The following is a 21051-nucleotide window of genomic DNA, read 5'->3' on the forward strand; positions in this document are numbered from 1 at the left end:
CCTATTCGCCTCCATTTTATTCTGTAATTTCACGTGCATCACCTGCATTAGCTCATAACAACAACTGTTTGTACACAGTAACTGGAGGTGTGTAGGAGTGAAATCACAAATGTCGGAGTGTAGCAGTGACGGGGTGGCCCAGTCAGGATGCCACTACTGCTTTCAAACAGGAAGTTACAACGGCCAAGTGGCCATGTCCGGTGTCATCCCAACAAAATGTAGCTGTAAGTCTAGCAGTCAGCTGCACCAGCTGCACCAGCTGCAGGATATAACAACAGAGGAAAATGGTGTAGTAGTTACATCATCACTACACAAATAGTCAGCTCTGTTCAAGTCGTTTGCCGAAGTACAAGTACCCGTGATACCCACATTGCGACACAATTCACAAATTTCAAACGACTCCGGCAACAAGATGGAGGCCTGCAGCAGCGCTTAAAATACAAAAATATTTTAAAATGTGGGAAATCCCGTGCACAGTTTATGACAAAATATATGAGTGTTTTTCTCTCCGTGTTCGCCTGTCTGTACAGCTACTCCTCCTCTATACTCATCTAACTGTGTGTTACACGTGTTGTAACATGCTATGTAATGCATTACAAATATAGCAAGTCATTTCGATGTCACCCTCGTGTTAGGTTCCGATGGCCTAAGGAATAAAAATATTCTGTTATTACTGTTAGTCTAACTACACTAAGTTGACACATTTACTGCCAGTCTCGACACCTGTGTACCTACGGGTGGGGGCCGTGGAGCCATTTTCTACACACACCTTGAGTCGTCTGCTCCGTGCTTTCACTCAGGAGGCGACAGATCGCTACCACCCCGACATCTCCAATGGATTTCTGAGCAGATTTTGCTTTGAGAAACAGCCACAGGTGACACCGTCCTCCCCTCCCCCTCCCGTCCGCCATAACAAAGGTGCAATGGCCTCACCTGCCCGACTACCTTCGCCAGTGTGTGTGCGCGCGTGTGTGTGCACGTGTATGTCACGTTGTGGAGAGACAGAACGTGCATTCTTCGTATTCATCAAACTCCTCCACACCTTTGTTTGTAGCCCGCGACTAAACTGTACACAACATTTAGCAAAATGTGAAAGATGTAGGCTTGTTAAATGTATTTATGACGAGTGTTAGCATCTACTTTAATTATTCTTTAAGCGTTGTGATATGTTATTTTATTTCATTTTATTTATTATTAATAGTTTTTTTTTGTTGTCGTTTGAAATTCTTTGTTTAATATTTCTTTGAAGTCAGTATTATTTTTAAAAGTCATTGTACAACGTGAAAGAATCACAGATTACTGCTGAGTTCAGTTGGTGATAAATTGTAATAATTTTAATTACTTCAACAATAATTTTAATTGTGACAATAATAACTGCTATAATAATTATTCTCAATATTTAAAATAGCAATAATATTATTATTTGTAAACTTTAAAAGAAACGCATGTTTACATGTGAGCATTTTCTGCAATAGTTGTGAATTCCGAGCAGTTGTGATGATATGATAGTTAAATATCTGAACTACAGTTCTCTTGCCCCACCCACCCCACCACATCTCAGTATGGGGTGGAGGGAAAGATAGGGGAACGAGGAAGCGAAAGAGTTTTTTTTTAAATCAACATAAGAATTATTAAAATTAAATGGAATGTCTGTCTGTCTGTCTGTCTGTCTGTCACACTCACACAGTTTTCTGCATTCCTCCCTCCCCTGCCCCCACGTGTACCCGCTGTTGTCGCTCTCTGTGCCCGCGACTCGATTTTCAGATTTCAGATGCATTCTGTCAAACGGTCATCTTGTGTTATTCACTTTTGAAAAAACGAGTTGAATGCATCTGTGGATTGTGAGATAATACCTGGTCCTCACGCGACAGCTTTGGCCGTGCGCGGTTACTGGTGGTGGTGGAGTTCTTGCTGGTGTTATTATCTAGCAGCCGGTGCACAGCCTGCTCCGCCATGTACACCCCATCCACACACCTGTCCCCCCTCCAACACACACACACACACACATACACACAGCTCGGAGCTGTTTAATATCTCGAGCCAGACGACTACAAGTACCTGGACACTAATCCTGGCTTGTCCCACATCACACCTACAAGATCATCTTCGTCAACATTCCTCACCCACCACCTCCTCCTCCACCTCTCCCCGCCGTGTCTCTGTCTGTCGCCGGCTGCTGCTGCTGCTGCTGGTGTATTGAGCGACGGGCACAGCACTGTCGCCGACTGCCCGCCTCCATCCCTCCTCTGATCCCTTCACACCATTGTCCTCCATCGACCTGTGCCTTGTTCTCTTTTTCCCCAACTTGTATCGTCTGCAAATTGCATCCGAATCGAAATCGATTCTCAAACAACCTCGCGACGATGGCGTCATGTAATGTAGAGGTTGTCGCGCCTGTCGTTGGTACCGATGTGTGACAGGCAAATACATGTACAGTGTATTGAGTGCACGTGTGTCACACGCCCTGTCCTCCCTCTGTGCGTCTGTCTGTGTGAGCGAGGAGAGCAAGCGAGTGATGGATGGAGTAGGTGAGTGGGTGAGTTTGAGTGAGTGAGTCTTGTGTGCATGTTCACAGGTTTATCTGTATTGTGTGTGTCTGTCTGTCTGCCTGTCTGTCTGCCTGTCTGTCTGTCTGTCTGTCCCTATGGTTTAACCTCGGTGTCGTCGTCCCATGCCCCAACATCAAGTGCCCCCATCATGCAAGTTCCGTGTTTCACGGTCGAGTGTGCAGCCAGTGTGTCTGTCGGTGTGTCTGTCGGTGTGTCTGTCGGTGTGTCTGTCGGTGTGCCTGTAGTGGTGACGGCCTGAACTCTTCACAGCTCGCCATCTTACTCACATTGTCGTCTGCTGCAGTGAGCGATAACAGCGATAACTGAACACAACAACCACATACCCTCCCTGGTGACGTGTGTTCACTCGCTGTTCACACTGCGCATGTCAGTCTCATCTGTGACGTAACGTCACCTGGCGGCCATGTTGTGTGAGGCTGACATGCGCAGTGCAGCAAAGTCTACAACAGCCTCAGAAACATTTGCAGTGACAGCCACAGTGCAGTGCACCTCACATGACAGTGCCACACACCAACAACCAACCATGAATGAAGTGAACTGTTTGTCTCGTGGAGTTTGTTGAAACTGTAAACTGTCCGTGTGAACTTGTGAAATCAAACACAAGCTTAGGTACAATCACACATACGTCACTTCCGGCAAGAAAAAGATGGTGGATGTTGTAGTAGGCTGACATCAACATTCTGCACATTTCCACAAAATGTAACAACTGTACCATACATACAGGACACGGCGGTGTGTAGCACATCATTAAACAATCCGTTTACATAAGTATAAGTCAGGTAAATATACTTCAGAGATTTCACAACAATTACAGTTTGTACTGACATGAAGTGAGTTTTTATCATTTGTGTAGCAGTTACCAGCTGTAGTCGGGTGTGTAGTACAAGCGATGTGTTTCTACACTGCCAGCTGCTTATGTTATCACAGCTCCTAGTTCTTCTGTCTTTGCTTTTACTTACTTTAATTATTATTTATTAACAATATTAATTGCAAATGCTATTTGGTATACAGACTCCACTCAATATAAAAATAACTATCACAAGCTTTGTGAACATATTTATGTATTTAAACATTTAATTTGTGCTCGCAGTCGCTCTACACGCTCTGGGAATGTCTCCCTCACTGTCTTCCTTGAAGGTCCTTCCTCGCTCTCTCCTTTATTTCTGTGGTAATAACAGAACAGCTAAGCTGAAACAGTCTGTTACATTTACACAGACAGACACACAGACACACAGACTAGTGAGATGGAGAGAGCATGTGAATAGCTAAAGGCGCTGACCTATTGTAAGTGCAGACTGTGAAAACACTCTTCCCTGTGTCTGTCCCTCCCTCACTGTGCTGTTCATGTGTCCCCCGCATGATATATTCCCTTCAGTCTCGATAAATACTGGATTCATCTTTTTAGCCTTGATAAATACTGTATTCATCATTCAGTCTCGACAAAGCACTTAACAAAGAGTTTAATAAATCACTTAATAAAGCAATTGAAAATTTTACACCGCGAATGTTGCGGTTGTCATCGCACACACCATCACACACCATCACACACCATCACACATCATCACACCACGGCCTGTGTGGACATCGAGAGGCAGACACAAGCCGCTGTAACAAACTGTCCGACTGACTACAAGCCATGTGTATAAAGATACAAAATAGTTTCTGTAGCGAGGATAGCACACTGAGAAAGCAGTATGATAGGTTTTGTGATATGAAGCAACATGTAAACTAGTGTGATAAGCCATTTGAAGCAATACTGAAGATAATACGAGAAGCAATGTCAAAGCTAGTGTAAGAAGAGAGAAATAAAAACAAGAGCAATGGGAACAAAAACAGAAGAAGAACAGAATAAAATGTCAGCCACATCTAACATCTACTCTTTAGAAATTAAAATCATTCTTGTATGACAGTTGTATGATTGCTGTAAGCATGTTTATAAAATGAAAAAATTGAATTTGAGGGAAGGGTGGAAGAAAGAAAGCAAAACAAAAAAACAATGGGAACATTAAGAAGCCTCTTGCTTGAATTTATATATTAACAGATTTTTCAGTTTTGCATATTTTTGTGACCAAGGATAGAATACCCACAGGGAGAGAGAGAGGGTGGGTTGTGTTTGTCTGTGCGCCATTATTCTATCTGCCACTAAAATGTTTTTATGTGTGAGCAGTGTGCATGATGTGCTAAATACTACTGTTAAGAAAAATGGAAAAGAAAAAGGAATAAAATATTAATAAATGGGTTGTTATCATTTTTTAAAAAGCAAAGCCAGTTGACGATGATACTACTGTGGTTAGTGTTGCCGGTGAAGAGAGACATCCACCCCACGAGTACACCCCATGAATACACCCCATTATATTGAGGTGTACTACACATGGACCTCAGACTTTGCTTTTTGGACCTGGTGTGGACCTGGTGTGGACCTGGTGTAGCAACCTCTGTAACGGCCATTGATGGTTGCTGTAGTTAATGTATTTAAATATTTATTGGTGCCTTGTATGCAAGCACGTGTAGAGGAATGGAGAAAAGGAGATATGAGGCTCTCTCTGCGTGTGTTGCTGTTATTGTTGTTGTTGTTGTTTTTGTGGTTTAAAAAAATTGTGTTTTCGCTTGAGCTTGGTTATTGTTATTTGTATTACGGTAATATATTGTTAAATATTTTTTTGATGAAATAAATTAAACTAAACGAAATAATTAATTTATCTTAGCATGTACTAACTCCTTGCGGTATGTGTTCTATAAATAATTTTGTCATTAAAATATATTTAAAAACTTGATAACCGCAAATGAATGTATCACACAACCCCTTCCCTACCCCACTCCTCCCTACACTGCCCTGTGTGCTAGGCAGCTAGCTAGCCACTCACCTCCCTGTCCCTCCACCTGGGTGTGAGTGGCGTGAGTGGGGTGAGTGGGGTTAGGGTTAGGCGGGTAGCTGCACTCTACACTGCTCTCTAAGTGAACACACATCTGACTACATTAGTCGCTCGCTCCCCCTGTGTTAGCGCTCCAGTGATATTTAGTGTGACACAAGTTGTAACATGTGAAGCTGTGGATGTGATCACACATTGTTTGTCACATGACGTGTTTGTCTTGTTGTGCTGTTACTATTGTTAGTTATTGTTAGTCATTATCAAACTGTAGACATCACTAGCCTCATCTACAAACACGATGTGTTGCTGGTGTTGTCGCTGTTTATGATGACGGTATAACGACGATAACGATGACGACGGCAGTGTGGTAGCTGTTGTTGGTTGTTTGTGGTGGTGTTAGTGCTGACGTGTTAGCAGTTGATGAGGACCACCTCCAATTTGTGTTTCAGAGCGGACCACGGGGTTGAGCCCCTCCCTCTGCTTGATCCTGACTCGCCCGGGCAGGACAAACATGAACGGTGAGTAGTACTCACTTGCTCGCCATTGCACCCTGCTGCACTCCTGTTCTACAGTCTGCATCCTGTTTGCCCGTCACCTTGCCGCTAATGGTGTCGCCAGCCCCTAGGGATGTGCTATTGATTTGTCTTTCTTGTTACGCCATCACTCGCCGCCGCACCACGCACACACCGAGAAAAGCTTCCGCGCGGTGGGCGGCCTGTGTCCTGTTTGATCCTCCTCATCCTCACCTTTCCTCTACCGCAACACTTCGTCTACTAGCCGGTCTTAGTTACTGCTGTTATTGCTATTGTTATTAGTAGTAATGTTATCGGCTCAACCCTCTGAGCACTTATACATTGTGTACTTATACCACAAGGACCTGCTGCTAACTGAACACTGTCAAGACGACAGTGGGGGAAATTTGTTTTTTATCATTCCTCCTCTCAGGTAGACATGAGACCAAAGAACCTATAATTTTTGGAAAGAGAAAGTTTAAACTTCGCAATAAATGTAATGAAAATAGTATTTCCGTGCTGTCCCGGCAAAGCCATGTCGTAGCCCATCGTGCCAAAGGGTTGAAAGGGTTAAAATACTTCGTCATCACACCAGGCATCGTATCCTAGCGACACTTTCATATTTTGTTGTTATGACCGCTGCTGGCAATGAGCACCGACCTTAACCCCTGTTTCATTCAATTTCATGTTTTGTGCTTTTGTCAGAAACATTTCGTAAATTTACATAGATATGAAATACTTTTTATCGAATAATAATTGCACGGTTCTTTGCAAATAATTAATTCTCGCTTTGACACGATCTGATGCCACGAGCCGCTAGTTATCTCACAGCTGATATTTGTTGACTTTTGAATTAGTTATCAGTGCCAGTGATTCTTGTATTCGTCCGGACAGGTTGAGTAGCAGACAGACAGGCCTTCCACCCGTACTTGTACTGACTGTACTGAACTGTTCACTTCCCATACAATCTGTTGCTATGGCATCATGGACATGGCAGGCAGTCAGCCCTCGTCTCACTCTCAGACCTTGATACAAAGTGTGCACTAACGACATGCATCACATGGTCTAGAGGTCAGAGTTTAGGCTATGGTGTAGGTCAGAGTGTAGACTATATTGTAGGTCAGGGTTTAGCTTGACAAGACCATGGTCCCGGCATCTAGGTGGCCAGTGCGACCATGGACGTGTAGGTGGATCACAGACGTGTGTAGGTGGACTGCCGTCTGTCTGCCGAGACCAACGTCTTGCCAAGTTCTCCGCTGTTAGTCTCGGCGAGCCGTAACAAAGAATGTGACTAAACCGGAAGCTTTGTAGTAGCATGCCTCGTTTTAGCAGTTAACTGGAAACAATTGTCTGCCAGCATCCAGTAATACCAGTTGGTGGTGCGACAGCTCACATCCTGTATGTGGCTTGGCAGTAATTTTCTGCGCAGTCTTTATCTGCGATCGTCGAAGCTTTTCTCAGTTTTTTGTCATCGTGATGTCAGCCAGCGACCGTCTACACACGATGTACACAAGATGTGCCCAGGATGTGGCGGCTGCTGCTACAAATCCCCGTAGGTTACCTTGAGTCTGTTTTCGCTCGTCAACCTTTCATCTGTTTGCTCATTGTGTACATTATTCAAAAACATGGCCTCAATCGAAACCTCAAGAAGGGAACGGATGGAGTATTATGTAAGAAAAAAATGCATTGGAATATTTTACTTACCTGTATATTATTGAAGAATAATTCAGTGTGCTATTCAGTCAGTTCTGCACACAGAAGACGGTTAATATAGAACATTATTATGTATCAGTACTTTAGACAGATAATGTCAAAGTCCAGACACAAGTCGCAGTTCTTCAGAAGGAATTATAATTTAGTCACTGATGCAGAGACACCAGAGGGAGACATTTATACAGAAGATTATTTTTATTGTGAAGGAAATATTTATATATCTCTATTAACATCTGTAAATCTCCGAATTGAAAGTACTCAAGTGCTGTAGGACAACATTTCTCAGTATTATCGGCATCATTTAGGATTATCGACTTCACTGATAATTTAGTTTAAAATAATTGTTTTCATTGAGAGCAAACTAAAGTACAATTTCAGATGATTTAATTCTTAATTAGTATAATTCATCAACACCACGGATAGAAGTATTTTGATTAACAGTATGATCTGTGAGATTAAGTCCATTAAAAAAATAAAACCGATATATATAATAAATAAAAGCTCAGCCAGGCTAAGACCTGAATCATTGTAAACTATTTCTGACCATTCCTACAGCTGACTAGAGCTTGTAGGGGTCGGTCCCTGTGAGGTGGGCTGACAGTAAGATTATTAGAACACAGCAGACACAACACTTGTCTCAACATGTGACGACAGCTGCTGGACTTGCACACAGATGTCGGAGTAGGTGTTGACAACAATGTAGATGTCAAAGTTGTCTTTATACAATGTAATAGAAGCCGCGGCAAGCAGAGCGAGGATTAGTGAGGCGCTTGGTAGCAGGGGTCAGCAGGGGTCAGCAGGGGTCAGCAGGGCGTGTCCTTGTGGCAAAAGTGCACACTGGTTATATGTTAATGTTTAACAGTTGACATCATGGGATGCTGCAATACACAGCAATACTGTGTTGTGTTTACTACACATCGCTTCACTCACTGTTCACATCACAGTCACCAGCTATCACACGACAGACGTGTGCGGTTGTAGCAACTTCCGCGGATGTTCACAAGCACTCATTGCTTTCTCTCTCTCTTTCTCTCTCCTCTTTCTCTCTGTCTCTTTTTCACACACACACACACAGAGATATTACGAGAGAGCAGACTCACACAGAAGAGAGTGAGAGAAGAGTTCACCCTCCGACTGAGAGAACTGTGTGTTTGTGTGAATGCCAGATGTGTGTGTGAAGTGCTGGTCCCTGTGGAGTAAGGGTGCGTGCAGCTGTTTGCATAACTTCCGTTCGTAAGTTTACTGTGCTCAGAATAAATTTGTTGAAATATTGTCCGGTACAACAGAAACACTCACACTTCATTATCATCCTTCAGTCTCTCTCTCTCTCGCGTGCACGCTCGCTCTTACTCGTCTACTCGTTCACTCAGACAGACAAGTACATGTATGTCATGTTTGTACTGTGTGCCCGACACACCTGTAACAAAGTCAGTTGTGACACAATCCGCTCGTGCACAGAGAAGCCGATGGTCCGTGTCCCGTTGTGCCCTCGTCAGCCGCAGCATCTGAAGCTGATGGCGCGCCCTCACCTGTCTTTACAGGAGACATTCCAGTTCTGCTGCTGAATTTGTCGGAAACCTATCTAAAAACTCCAATTCCCGCCCTTTGCTGGCTTTGTTTCATATTTTAATATTTAAACACACCAGAGGAGAAGGGAAGTAGAGGGCGGGGTAGATCGGGTGCCCTGACGCCGCAAGAGACGGGTGTCCACACATCTTCAACATTAAAAAAAATCCTTAGTAAACGGATTTTTATTTCATAATTTTTTTATCGTAAATTAATAATATTATTATTAAAATAGATATATTATTTTTTAATTTTTATTCTCTTGTCTTCTATTTCCACAATATCTCTGATCTTTTTATGAACGGGAATTATTGGCCGAGTGCTAACAACGTGCAGTGAGAGCGCGTGCGAGAGAGAGAGTGTGTTGGTGTGTGTTTGTGTGTGTGTCTGTGTGTGTCTCTGTGTGTGTTTATGTGTTTTGTGTGTGTGTTTTCGCGATGTTCTACTTTTTGTGTAGTCGTGCTTTTATCCGGTCTGCCTGGAGACCTTATGGAAACATTCGAGCTTACATCCCATAATAGTGTCCACAATGTGATTGTTCCTTTGATTTATAATTTATCAGCTGGTGAAGATTAAGACGCGTGGATGACAATACAACAGCTGAAGTCAAGGCTTTAAAGCAGAAATGGAAGCTAATATCATTGGATAAACACAAAAACATCAACAAACAATAATTCATCTCAAACCTACATCTCGCCGACATTTGTCTCACAGACAACTTACATTGCATGTTGCATCAGTCAGACACCTGAGGCAGGGAAGCAGCAGGATGATGACAGGCTAACCTGTCCACTCAGGTACATTGTACCAAGTCATTATGTCAGTCAGACTCACATAGGTCCAGTGGACTTTCATCTGTTTGGTGTCGTCCGCCTTTCTCCTCCTTCGTCAGACAGGATGTCCTCGTCCTCAAGCTCTCGAGTCTTTCTGTTGTGAACACTTGTCCCGCTCAGTGTTCACTGCTACTCTAGCGCTCATAGTCGTGAGTAGTTTAATTATCATTGCCCGGGGGACGACTGGGTGTAATTCTTGATCCCCCCTCCAGTCACCTTCAAGATGCGGCGACCAATCGATCACGTGTTCCAGGCCCTAGCCTCGGGCCTTCATGTCGCGGGCTTTCTCCTGTACTGTCGGATGAACAAGATCCTCCTTCTTCAGGAGGACGCATAGTCACACTGCTTGAGAGGCGCCGCCAGTAAATTATTATTGCGGAAAAAAAAAACATTCTGTATGTAACATGTTGTACCAGATACAATTAAATTACAAAAATTAATGTGGTGCGCGAGCTTTGCTCTGTAAAGTCCTCGTCACACTTTGTTCTCGTCCTGAGACAGTCACAGGGCGTCAGTGGAGGGCAGCAGTGGCGCGCGGTGACAGTCGGTGTGGTGCTGCTACTGTGTTACCACTGTGTTACAGTGGTGTTACAATGGTGTTACACTGGTGTTGCAAGGTGGTGTTAACAGTTTACAGCCGGAAACTTTAATCACACAACAGTCGCCGCCACCTCATACATAAAGTCAAAGAATCAAAGCCAAGTGTGAGGACTGAGGACACACTATATCTGTAGCACATGTAGACAAATATAGACAAATATAGACAAATATATTACAGTAACACACATTCAGACTGCAGTGACATCATCCAGTCAGCAGGAGTTGCAATACTCAAATGTTTAAAATGGTCCACTGAGGTAATCTTCACTTATCGTGGCACTGTAGCACAAAAAAATTATTTACAGGTAATAAGTCATCTATTTCTAAAATAAAATACAGAAATACTTATCCCTTTTTTTCTCTCAAACTCTCAAACACGTGTCCACTGTCATTCAATGTGGCATGCACTCGGGAAGGACGAACTGTTTATTGTTTATTCCATTCACGGGATGATGCCGTCAGTTGTTACCTGCTTTTGTGATATTATAGTGAATGGAGAGGGAGTGTCTTTCGTTCTCTGTTGCTGGGTTGATTTATTTATTTGTTTGTTTATTTATTGTGCTTGCTTCACGACAGCGATCTCCTTAGAATGGGTCTCACAGCACGGACACACACACAAGCATGCTAGACACAGACACACCAACCAACACCCAACACACCCACACGCACACCCTGTCTGTAGGTGGGGTAGAAGGAGGGGGTCCCTATCACCGCCATGCGCACCTGGCCATGAAGGAAGGTGGCGAGCAAACAGCTGACGACAGGTGAGGATGCCCAAGTCAAACTTGCATCTCGCCTGCTATTGTCAGCGGGACCCCGGGGGTAACACAAGCCCTGTATGAACTGAGCACCAACCTGTGGTGCAGTGAACGGCCGGTGTGAACAGATCCGTTGATCGGTTGATTCCTCTTAAACCGCCATCTCGCGCTCTCCCCGGGGTCAGCTGAGTAGTATTCAGTTTTCTTTTTGGCAATCATATTGAACTAATGCTCTCTCCATCAAACAAACGACATTACAACAAACAGGCACTAGAATCACTAAATAATAAAGTATAACAAATAGTGAAACTGAAAGTAAACAGTCAAAAAAAAAAACCAACAAAAAAAAACAAACAAAAAAACAAGCGCGCGCGCACACACACAAAGAAAAAACACGCAAAGTAAACAAGACAAAACAAGTGTTCGAAGAGTTTCTAGTTTTCAGACTCAGGCATCTGTCACAGTCGCATCACTGAGTCCTCACAAAAATATTTTGAGGTGTCTGACAGACGATACACTGACCTTACACTGCTGTCGGACAACAGCATCCAACTAAAATAAACAAATACTTTACAAACGCGAGACGTTACCACATCCAGCTGCCATGGTAACGCACAAACAATTTGAGGTTTGCTTTCTCGTCTTGAAACATTCTAGTGGTTACTTGTAGAGGGCGCAGTGTGACAGCGCGTGCTGACGTACCGTTGACTGTGGTGCTGACGTCCCCGCCCTCGCCCCGCACCACACGTACGTCAGCTGACGTCCCCGCCCCGCACCACACGGACGTCAGAGGGCAGCACCACACGTTGCGGGGTGTGTGCTGTGTGGTTGCTAGGCAGCGCAGGCGGAGGAATCGGTGCAGAAGAAGTGGTCAATACCCGCCTCCCTCACTTGCACTTTTGTTTGTGGCACCACGTGATCTCTAGTCTTTCACAAAGCTGTTTGTTGTCCAAACAAACTGTTCAGTTAGGCTTCGCCTGGGTATCTACTGACACGTGAGCAGACAAAGTACCCTGTTGACAATGGGTGTGATCTGTGTGATGACAACAGTCTATAGCTGACATCTCTCCTTCACACACAGGTGTTCTTGGCACAGCAGACAGTTGCTGTCGCTTACCTGTCGTGTGACTCTCTTGATGTTGCCGCCTCCCATCACAGGCCACCCGCCCTCGTGTAGTTGTACAAACAGTTTTAATAATTATAGTCTTGTACAACTTCACCACCGCTTGTTGTCTTGTTTGTTCTGATTGTCTTTCATGGTAGGTAGTGTGGTATATGTATATTGTGTACAGTCATTCACAGGTAATATATAGTGTGGTATATATATATTGTGTACAGTGTCATTCACAGGTAATATATAGTGTGGTACATAAATAGTATACAGTGTCATCCACAGCTAGTCTATAGTGTGGTACATATATATATATTGTGTACAGTCATTCACAGCTAATTTAAAGAAAATTGAGAAAAATCTAGAAAAAAGTTGCTTTAACCGAGTGATGAGTGTGTGTATAAGTAGTCAAATGTGATTGAAGCAATGAACTCTGGCAAGTAAGCTCAGTCAGTATTTTGTAAATAATTATTTTCGCGTGGTGTGGCATGGTTGGTTGCATTGTGGGTAGAAGTGAGAACGAGGCTTGTGACGTGTCTGTCGCTCCCTGCTCACCTTACCTTCATCTGTCGTCGGAATTATTCTTTGCTTTTGTACACACTCGCCACACCACTCCATGCATTACATCTTTTTCACATTTCCGTTTCTGTTTTAAATTCACAAAACTCGTTTAATGCTTGTGAGAAAATACTGTGTTGTCCACGTCAGCCTGTCGGTGGCAGCACTTGCAGCGCCGTCTGTGGGATCTCTTGTCCTCAGTGTGTGGAGTAGGTAGAGAGGCAAACTTCTAACACTTAATTACTGTGACCACAGCATGTACGAAGACCACTACAGTAGCAAGCAGAGCGATTAATATTCTATAAAATAATCACTGGGTAAGAAAATCTCAACACGGAGGAGAGACGGAGTAACAACGGTTAAGGACATCAAAGAACGACCATCGCGATAAAAGCGGATAAATCAGAAATGACAAGATTGGTGAAACATCTATTAAATCGCAAAAAGTTAACTGTGTCAAAATTTGTCAAAGTCGTAGTTTTGATTAATCTGCTAATTAAATAGGTGATAATGTTTCAGTACAGTAGACGGAAAAGTTATTTATTTATATGCGCTGAAAGCGTAGGACATAAATACATAATTATAAAACGGTCACAAGTTTCAATGAAGGAATGGAAGACAGAAACAGTGTTCTTTACATTAGTGTCTTACTTTTCCTTACATTATTTTCTGTCCGCACACATGGCACAGACCCGCATTCCCACATCCAGTTAACGTTTGCAACCGTTCGTTCCTGTTACAGCCACAGAAAAACAAAATAAATAAATAAATAAAAACCTGGTGTCCAGACACTTAATCCCAGACGTTTCATCCTTAAAATGAAATTTTAACTATAAAAATTATGATGCCAGCGAAAAATTTAATTGAGATTCAAATAATTATTTTCATATAAACATCACAGTAAGTTTTACAATTAAAATACTTTAACTAATGTTGTAGATGTTCAAATGATGTTGAAGTTAATAGCATGATTTAAATATTGTTAATGTATTTCAGTATTTATTTTAATTGTAAAACTTATTGCGATGTTTATATGAAGATAATTATTTGAATTTCAATTAAATTTTTCGTTGCCTTATAATTTTTATAGTTAAAATTTCATTTTAAGGATGAAGCGTCGGGGATTAAGTGACTGGGAACCCTGTGAGCGGTTAAGAAGGCCCTAGGGGCAGTGCACACGTGAGTGGGTTGTAAACACCTGACACTGCTGTTGTCACCAGGGTGGAAGCCATGAAGGAGAAGTCAAAGAATGCCGCCAGGACGCGCCGCGAGAAGGAGAATGCCGAGTTCTACGAGCTGGCCAAGCTGCTGCCGCTCCCGTCGGCCATCACCAGCCAGCTGGACAAGGCCTCCATCATCAGGCTCTCCACCTCCTACCTCAAGATGCGCGCCGTCTTCCCGGACGGTGAGTGTGGCCTTGACCCGCCCTGACCCTGACCTCACTTCTGTCCTCGCGTCTGTCTTCTCCTCACCTTCGTGTCTCACCTTCGTGTCTCACCTGTGTCTCACGTGGTGTCGGTGTTGTTCATTCGTCTGTCTGCTCTGTGCCTCTGTATCTAGACTAATGCAGCCTGTTCACTTTTATTTATTGGAAAGTATTTTTTCTACTTTTAATTTAAACAAACAAACAACAAACAAAAAATTCATTCTTGTGAGAAAGCACCAGAACACATGTTGCTGACATGCGCACTGCTTGTGTTGGTCTTGTCACACTAAGATTAGAAGACCACAGTGTACAGACTGGTGTGGTCAGTGGACCGTGCAGTTGACTGACGATTCCACGGAACTCAACAGGTTGCTGTGTGTCGATGTATGGCAATGGCTGTTTGTTCACACCTTTCTTCTGACACCAATCTAATGTCAATTAAATCTCTTTGAAATTTGTGAATTATAATTTACCAATTAAAACTAAAGCGATGAGCATGAAACTACAAGCAGCAAAATACAGAACAAGGCTAAATGACAGAGACTGCACACATGTATCATGGGAAGTACACAGCCTCACTAAATAAAGTGCATCAACTGACCACCTTGAGATGAAGACACAAAGACTTGCACCACAGAAGTTCACATGAATTCTGTACAAAAGGAATAAACACAAAACGGATTAAATTTAAAAACAAATTCAAATCTGCGATGCATCCAAATTTTTATTGCAAAAGTTTGTGGGAAGGTGCTTCCATGGAATTTTTAAAATTAATTATTTGTAACGAAGAAAGATTTCCTGATTTACAAAATACTCATGCGGACACAGAACACAAAAAGTGACAATTAATAAAATTATTAAACATTCTTTTTAGCATTAGTAAGCATTCTGCTCCTCCTTGTTCAAGTGTGAAAAATAAACATAAAAAAATAATTATTGGCAAAATGACAAACGGAGAAAGGGTGTCTGCCTTGTAAACACGATTATTAATGTTTGAAGGAATGCTCATTGGCGTTGTTAACATGCACATTATTGTTGTTTATGTTCATGTTGCTGTTGTTGATTTCCCTGTTTCTTTTGTTGATTTTTTTCTGTTGTCGTGGCGGTATTGACCTTTTAACACGCGGTCACTGCCTCTGACAGTCCTGCTGGTAGGAATGGATGCAAATAATAATACGAATTATGCTAAATTATTTTATAAATTATAAATTAGTAGGCATATAGGCAATAGGGGTGGAGCAGGAGGGCGGGAGCCACATGCGGGGCAGTTAGTGTTGTCTCTCAGGTCAGGAAGACGATTTTTATAAAGTAAACAGAAGAATGGATAGAGATGATTGGTTAAGTGGAGGCTGAGTAGTTCCTCGATAATTCGTTTAAAACCACTCTTTTCCCCAAGCCGGGTGGAGAAGATGGTGACGGTGAATGTCTGCAAGCTTTCAATGATCCACCCGCTTATCACCGAACTTGTGAGACAGCCCTCGTCTAACCTCCACATGGAGGCTGGTTATGAAGGACAATAGTAGCGACGACAGGTGTAGTCAACACTTCCATCCTTGTGTGGTGCACCATACCCACAGGTCCTCATGCTAACCACCCGTTAGCTCCCCACTGCCTAGAGAAGATGATTGCAGAAGGGAGAGAAGAAACCAGGGTCTGGGTGTGCTCATGCTGAGTACACACCCTGGGTATGTTTGTCTGTTTGTCTGCTCTCCTTGCCATCTACAGACGTGTAAGCACGGGTGTGTTGATGTGTGTGGGTCAGTCGACACACGGGTACATCATGCGAGTCTACCCCTGTTTGTCAAGTGGAATATGAGAGGGCAGTGGCCTGTGTATCCAGGGATCAGCACAAGGAGATGCTCCTCATCAACTTCCGACATTTTTTGTTGTCTCGATGTATGATTTGCATGGAGCTGATGGCCTGTGAACAGTGAACTGAGCGGTTTGTCACAACTGTTCACATTTCTGTTCACATTGAGTGTGTTGACTACAGTGTTCATTGAGCGATTTGTGACAACTGTTCACATTTCTGTTCACATTTAGTGTGTTGACTACAGTGTTCACTGAGCGGTTTGCTACAAGTGAACACATTGACATGACAAAACATAAAGCAGTGGAATGTCATTGCTACACCCAATCGTCTACAGACGTGGACTGTTTATTACACTGTCCCAACCCCAACAAACAGGAGAACAACAACCTTCACTTGAGTAGAAAACAGAAATAAGTGACCCACACTGACATTCATTAGACAGCACACAATACCAGAAAATGTAAACACAATGTTTGTGGGGCGGGCATGACACAACACACAACAGTATCGACATCACAACATTCAACTTCTTCATCAAGCCAGAAATAGGCCAAGCGGCAATGATAATTTATATAATTAGAAATACTCCTTCATAATACAATACTTCCAGGTTTTTGTCATCCTCCTTTGTTACTTTGATCTCGAGTGTTCTGAAAATGGAGATAAATGACATCAACTGAATGTAAAAACAAGCCAAGTGTTTGTCCAGCTGCCAAATGCCAGGAAGTAGAGTTGTTTGTGGAGACAGTGGCCGACAGGAACACCCAGACAAAACTTACAATATCACATAAGTATCCACACACAAACAGTGTTCAGTATGACACAGGCTTACCTACACACCACAACAGACAGACAAACAAGAAGACACCAGGAATAAAATGTCCAGAACACCTGACAGGTGAAATGAGAATAACGATAACATCCTCACAGTCAGATTTACTTTTATTCCTTTATGAACTGCACTTGAATAATTGTCAACGATTTCAAATCACAGTTTACCCTCAACGACAGATATACATCAACTGAAACAACGACCACACATGGTCAGTGAAAGGACCATTGCAATACATGTCATTATGGACTTGTAACATGAGTGTGATGTGATATTGTGATTATTGCCGCGGTTACTGTATCGCAAGAGCGGAGCGGACTAGTCTGAGATGTTAAGACACAGACTGACTGTGTGAAGACTTTAACCCCTCATCAACACTCGCAGAATGACAGTGTGAAGACACTGCCACGAGAAACAAATAATAATATAATAATAAAAATACTCTCAGAAAGCTGACATCGGGGAATCTGACAAAACAAATGGCGGAAGATTCCCTGATGGTGGATGCTGACGTCAGATCGTCTGTGAAGAAAATGTCAGCGTGAAGAGAGTGGTATGTTGATGACTGCCACTCTCGTTAGTGACTGCCACGTGGAAGTGTTGCCAGCTTTTTGTCCTGCTTTCCCTAATCAGCCTCGTTTGCGCAGTCAGCTCTTTTTTTTCTTTTACAGCACGAGGCCGGCCTCTGGCCTCCCGGCCCCCCGCTGTTCTTCTGCGCCTCCCCCTCCACCCCTGGGCCATTGGGCCCCGGCAAACGTCAGCCCCACCCCAGGTACCCCCACCCCAGGGGAGGGAGTCGCGGGGCTGGCGACTAATTGCCCTTGATTTCTCCAGCCTCTGACAAGCGGCCAAGGCGATGGGGCGAAAAACAAAAGAAAAAGCACGCGCTGTACCTTTGCCTGCCCCACACCCGCTGTGCCCCCTCACACCACCACACACCCCCCTCCCTGTGCTCACCACAAGAAGTGGCGGCCTCACCTCACGTGCCGACGGCGGTCCTGCCATCAAGCTGCGGCCGTTAGCGAGCGGAATAATGATAAGCTGGTCCTCGTCCTCGTCTCCTCTACCTGTCCCTCTCGTCGTCTGCTTGTCTTCCGTACCCACTGGACGTCCTGTAACACGTCCTTGTACTTACAGTTATTGTCAGGGTTCATTATTAATTTGTCCAGGTGGCAGCACGTTTCGTCCAAAGCAACCAACCACCTCTCTACATGTGCACGTGGATGGCGGACTTTTGTTGGCCACACTTTTCTGAGTTTAACAACATGGCCGGAGCAAAGCCCGCACGGCTATAATCATGTCGTCAGTCATATTCAACAACCTTGTAAAGTTTCTCTCACACAAGCTGTTGATAATCAAACAACCGTTGCCCGCCATTGCAACATCAACATTTCTGTGGCTGGATGTTGGTAGCCGAGCTGCTGATGGTGTCCCACTCATACTGTAGCACTTCCCCTCGCCAACTGGCAACATAAATTAGTTGCATTGTCCCTCGCCTCTGCTTGATACCTTTGGCTGCAGTTTGTTTGCACAAAGCTGATTTATCTCAGTTTTCTCCCCTGAGCGACAATCTCATCCACAGCAAGAGTTATCGGTCGTTGGGGAGAGAACCTGCGCCTCCCGGTCCTTCTGCCATGTAAGCGGCTCTCCTCATGCCACAAAGCTGCTGGTTGTAAATCTGGATCATGGAGAATTAATACAATGCTGCAGTAATTAAATCCATCAGGAATATTTTTTCACTTGTGGAGTGATCAATAAGGAAACCTAGCTTGAAACACTCTGAGCTCAATCCTAGCCAGACATGAGTGGCTTTCTTTGTGGCCTCAACAGTGAAAATGATGTGTTGTGTTTATTTCACACACACACACACACAGGAAAAGTAAAGAGAAAAAGAGAGAGTGGTGCGGGAGGAAAATGTACTCAGTAGTAGAAATAGAAATAAAAAATTCGATATTGCCAATGTTCCCAGTTCGCTGTTTCTCGCTATTTTTCGCTTGAACAAAAAGCAGGCAGTGTATATCTTCCCTACCTTTTCCAAATATACAAGAGGAGGCCCAGTGTTTACTTTCATTGACTTTTCACTTGCCCCTGGCCTCATCGTCTAGTCCGGCTTTCAGCACCATGAGTTGTCTGCTACTGCCACCTCCTCTTATCTCCTCCCTGTTCTGCAGTCTGATAACCATGGAAACAAATACCTGGCACATCGAGAAATAAACAGTCAGGCAAGGAGCTGACTAATTTTACAAATCTGATGGCTAAAAAACTGCCAAAAGACGAAGAAGAAAAATGATGATGACTTTTCCAGAAGCCAAAGGCGCTAATTTTAAGATGGAGGGAGGCGGACAGGACGAAGGCCACATACCACGTGTCAGGAGCTGAGGATCCAGTTCCTCCATGCAGTCCATCAGCAATTCTCGTCTTGTATTTCAGACGGAGATACAAAGTCTTCTCAAACTCTTTCTGTCTTTCTTCCCACCCTCGTGCCCACAGCTGCCCACCAGCCGTCAGCTGTCTTCGTCATGTCTCATCGGCGTCGTCGCCCTTGTCTTTATTTTCTGAGGTCGGTGACAGAGACATCGCGGCACCGAGTATTGGTTAGAGAGACTGTGCTTGTTGACAAATGATTTGTTTTTGTAATATTAGAGGTAATAACACTTAAAATATTAAAGATAATAACAGGCATAACAGAGGGCAAAGGTCTGTTACACCGGAATCAAGACCAGTTTCAGAGAACAGCTGGTTGTCGTCTGGTCCATTTTGAAGGTATGTGACTGTACTGAGCTCGTGCTCCTAATGGTCAGGTTCTTTACACACGCAGCAGCAGCAAGCAGCAGCCATTCAGCTGTGAGTAAGCAGGATGGCCGGACGGCTGTAAACAGACATGAGTATGTAGACCGGAGTGACCACACAGTGTGGCAGGGCAGTACAAGGTCTACAAGATGTCCTGTTCTGCTGTCTCTCAGCATCTGCTACTGCTTGTCTCTCATCTGTCTCCCCCATCCCACACTCATCGGCCTCTTGTCTCCCGATTAGTCAACAAGGAGTAACTGCCCCTGATTATCAACGTCGTCGTTGAGGTTGGCTGAGCCTGTGCGGACTGTCGGTCCATTGTGTGGATGGTAATGAGGCCCACGTCTGTGCCCATAGCTCCGCCATCACTCGCTCCTTGTGGCTACTCACAGCGAAAGCTGGAGCTCGGTGCCTTCCTTTGGCCCGAGATGCGATCGCCAGCCTCTCAGTTTGATATGCAAAATGGTCGTTGGTGGGGTCCCCAGCGACTGGCTCTCACACAAGGAATTAATTTCATCAAGCAGTTTGGCTTCGTTTGCTGGGCCATCAGGACCATGTGCTCTTGGTCTGGTGCTTGCGGGATGGACATGCGCCGTGTCGTCGTCACGTGACTTGAAGACACGAGCCACGTGGTCGTCACCACCAGACGCAGCGCCAACAATGGTCACGTGTCTCCGTCATCGCACTATGCTGTGCCAACATAAGATTAACCGAGGTTGTCGAACATTTCTCTCGGTTGTCTCAGCATCTTGTAGGACTGCGACTAGGAATCAGAGGTCTGGCTACCATCGGGGTAGCTGCACATCCCAGTACTGGACTTCTGTTTCCATTGCTTTGATATTAGAAACAAATAAATACTAGAAACAAATAAATAATGGAAACAAATAAATAATAGAAACAAATAACCACCAAGTAGTAAAACTACTGTAACCAAATAAACAAACGAGGCGCGGTGAGTAGGACTCACTCCCATCACTCTCAAGGAGGGACTTGCTCACTCTCCGTGTCCTCGTTTGATCCTCGCCACAGTCCCGCTACAACGACTACCTGCACGAGCCACAGCAGGTGGGCGGTACGGTCGACGTCTGCCGTAGAAAGG

General features: G+C 44.0%; 1 protein-coding gene across 3 annotated transcripts in view; it reads left to right on the plus strand.

Moving 5' to 3' along the window:
- The window catches only part of LOC112566215 (single-minded homolog 2-like), an 83129-nt gene that overhangs the window by 33967 nt on the left and 28111 nt on the right, over positions 1–21051 (plus strand). For all 3 annotated transcript variants that reach the window (XM_025242239.1, XM_025242240.1, XM_025242238.1), the window contains exons 2-3: positions 5890–5958; positions 14312–14496. In XM_025242239.1, the coding sequence (XP_025098024.1) occupies positions 14322–14496 (175 nt within the window). In that variant the 5' untranslated portion in view covers positions 5890–5958; positions 14312–14321. The remainder of the gene's footprint in view (positions 1–5889; positions 5959–14311; positions 14497–21051) is intronic.

The sequence above is a fragment of the Pomacea canaliculata genome, linkage group LG6 (genome assembly GCF_003073045.1).
Source record: "Pomacea canaliculata isolate SZHN2017 linkage group LG6, ASM307304v1, whole genome shotgun sequence".
NCBI lineage: Eukaryota > Metazoa > Mollusca > Gastropoda > Architaenioglossa > Ampullariidae > Pomacea > Pomacea canaliculata.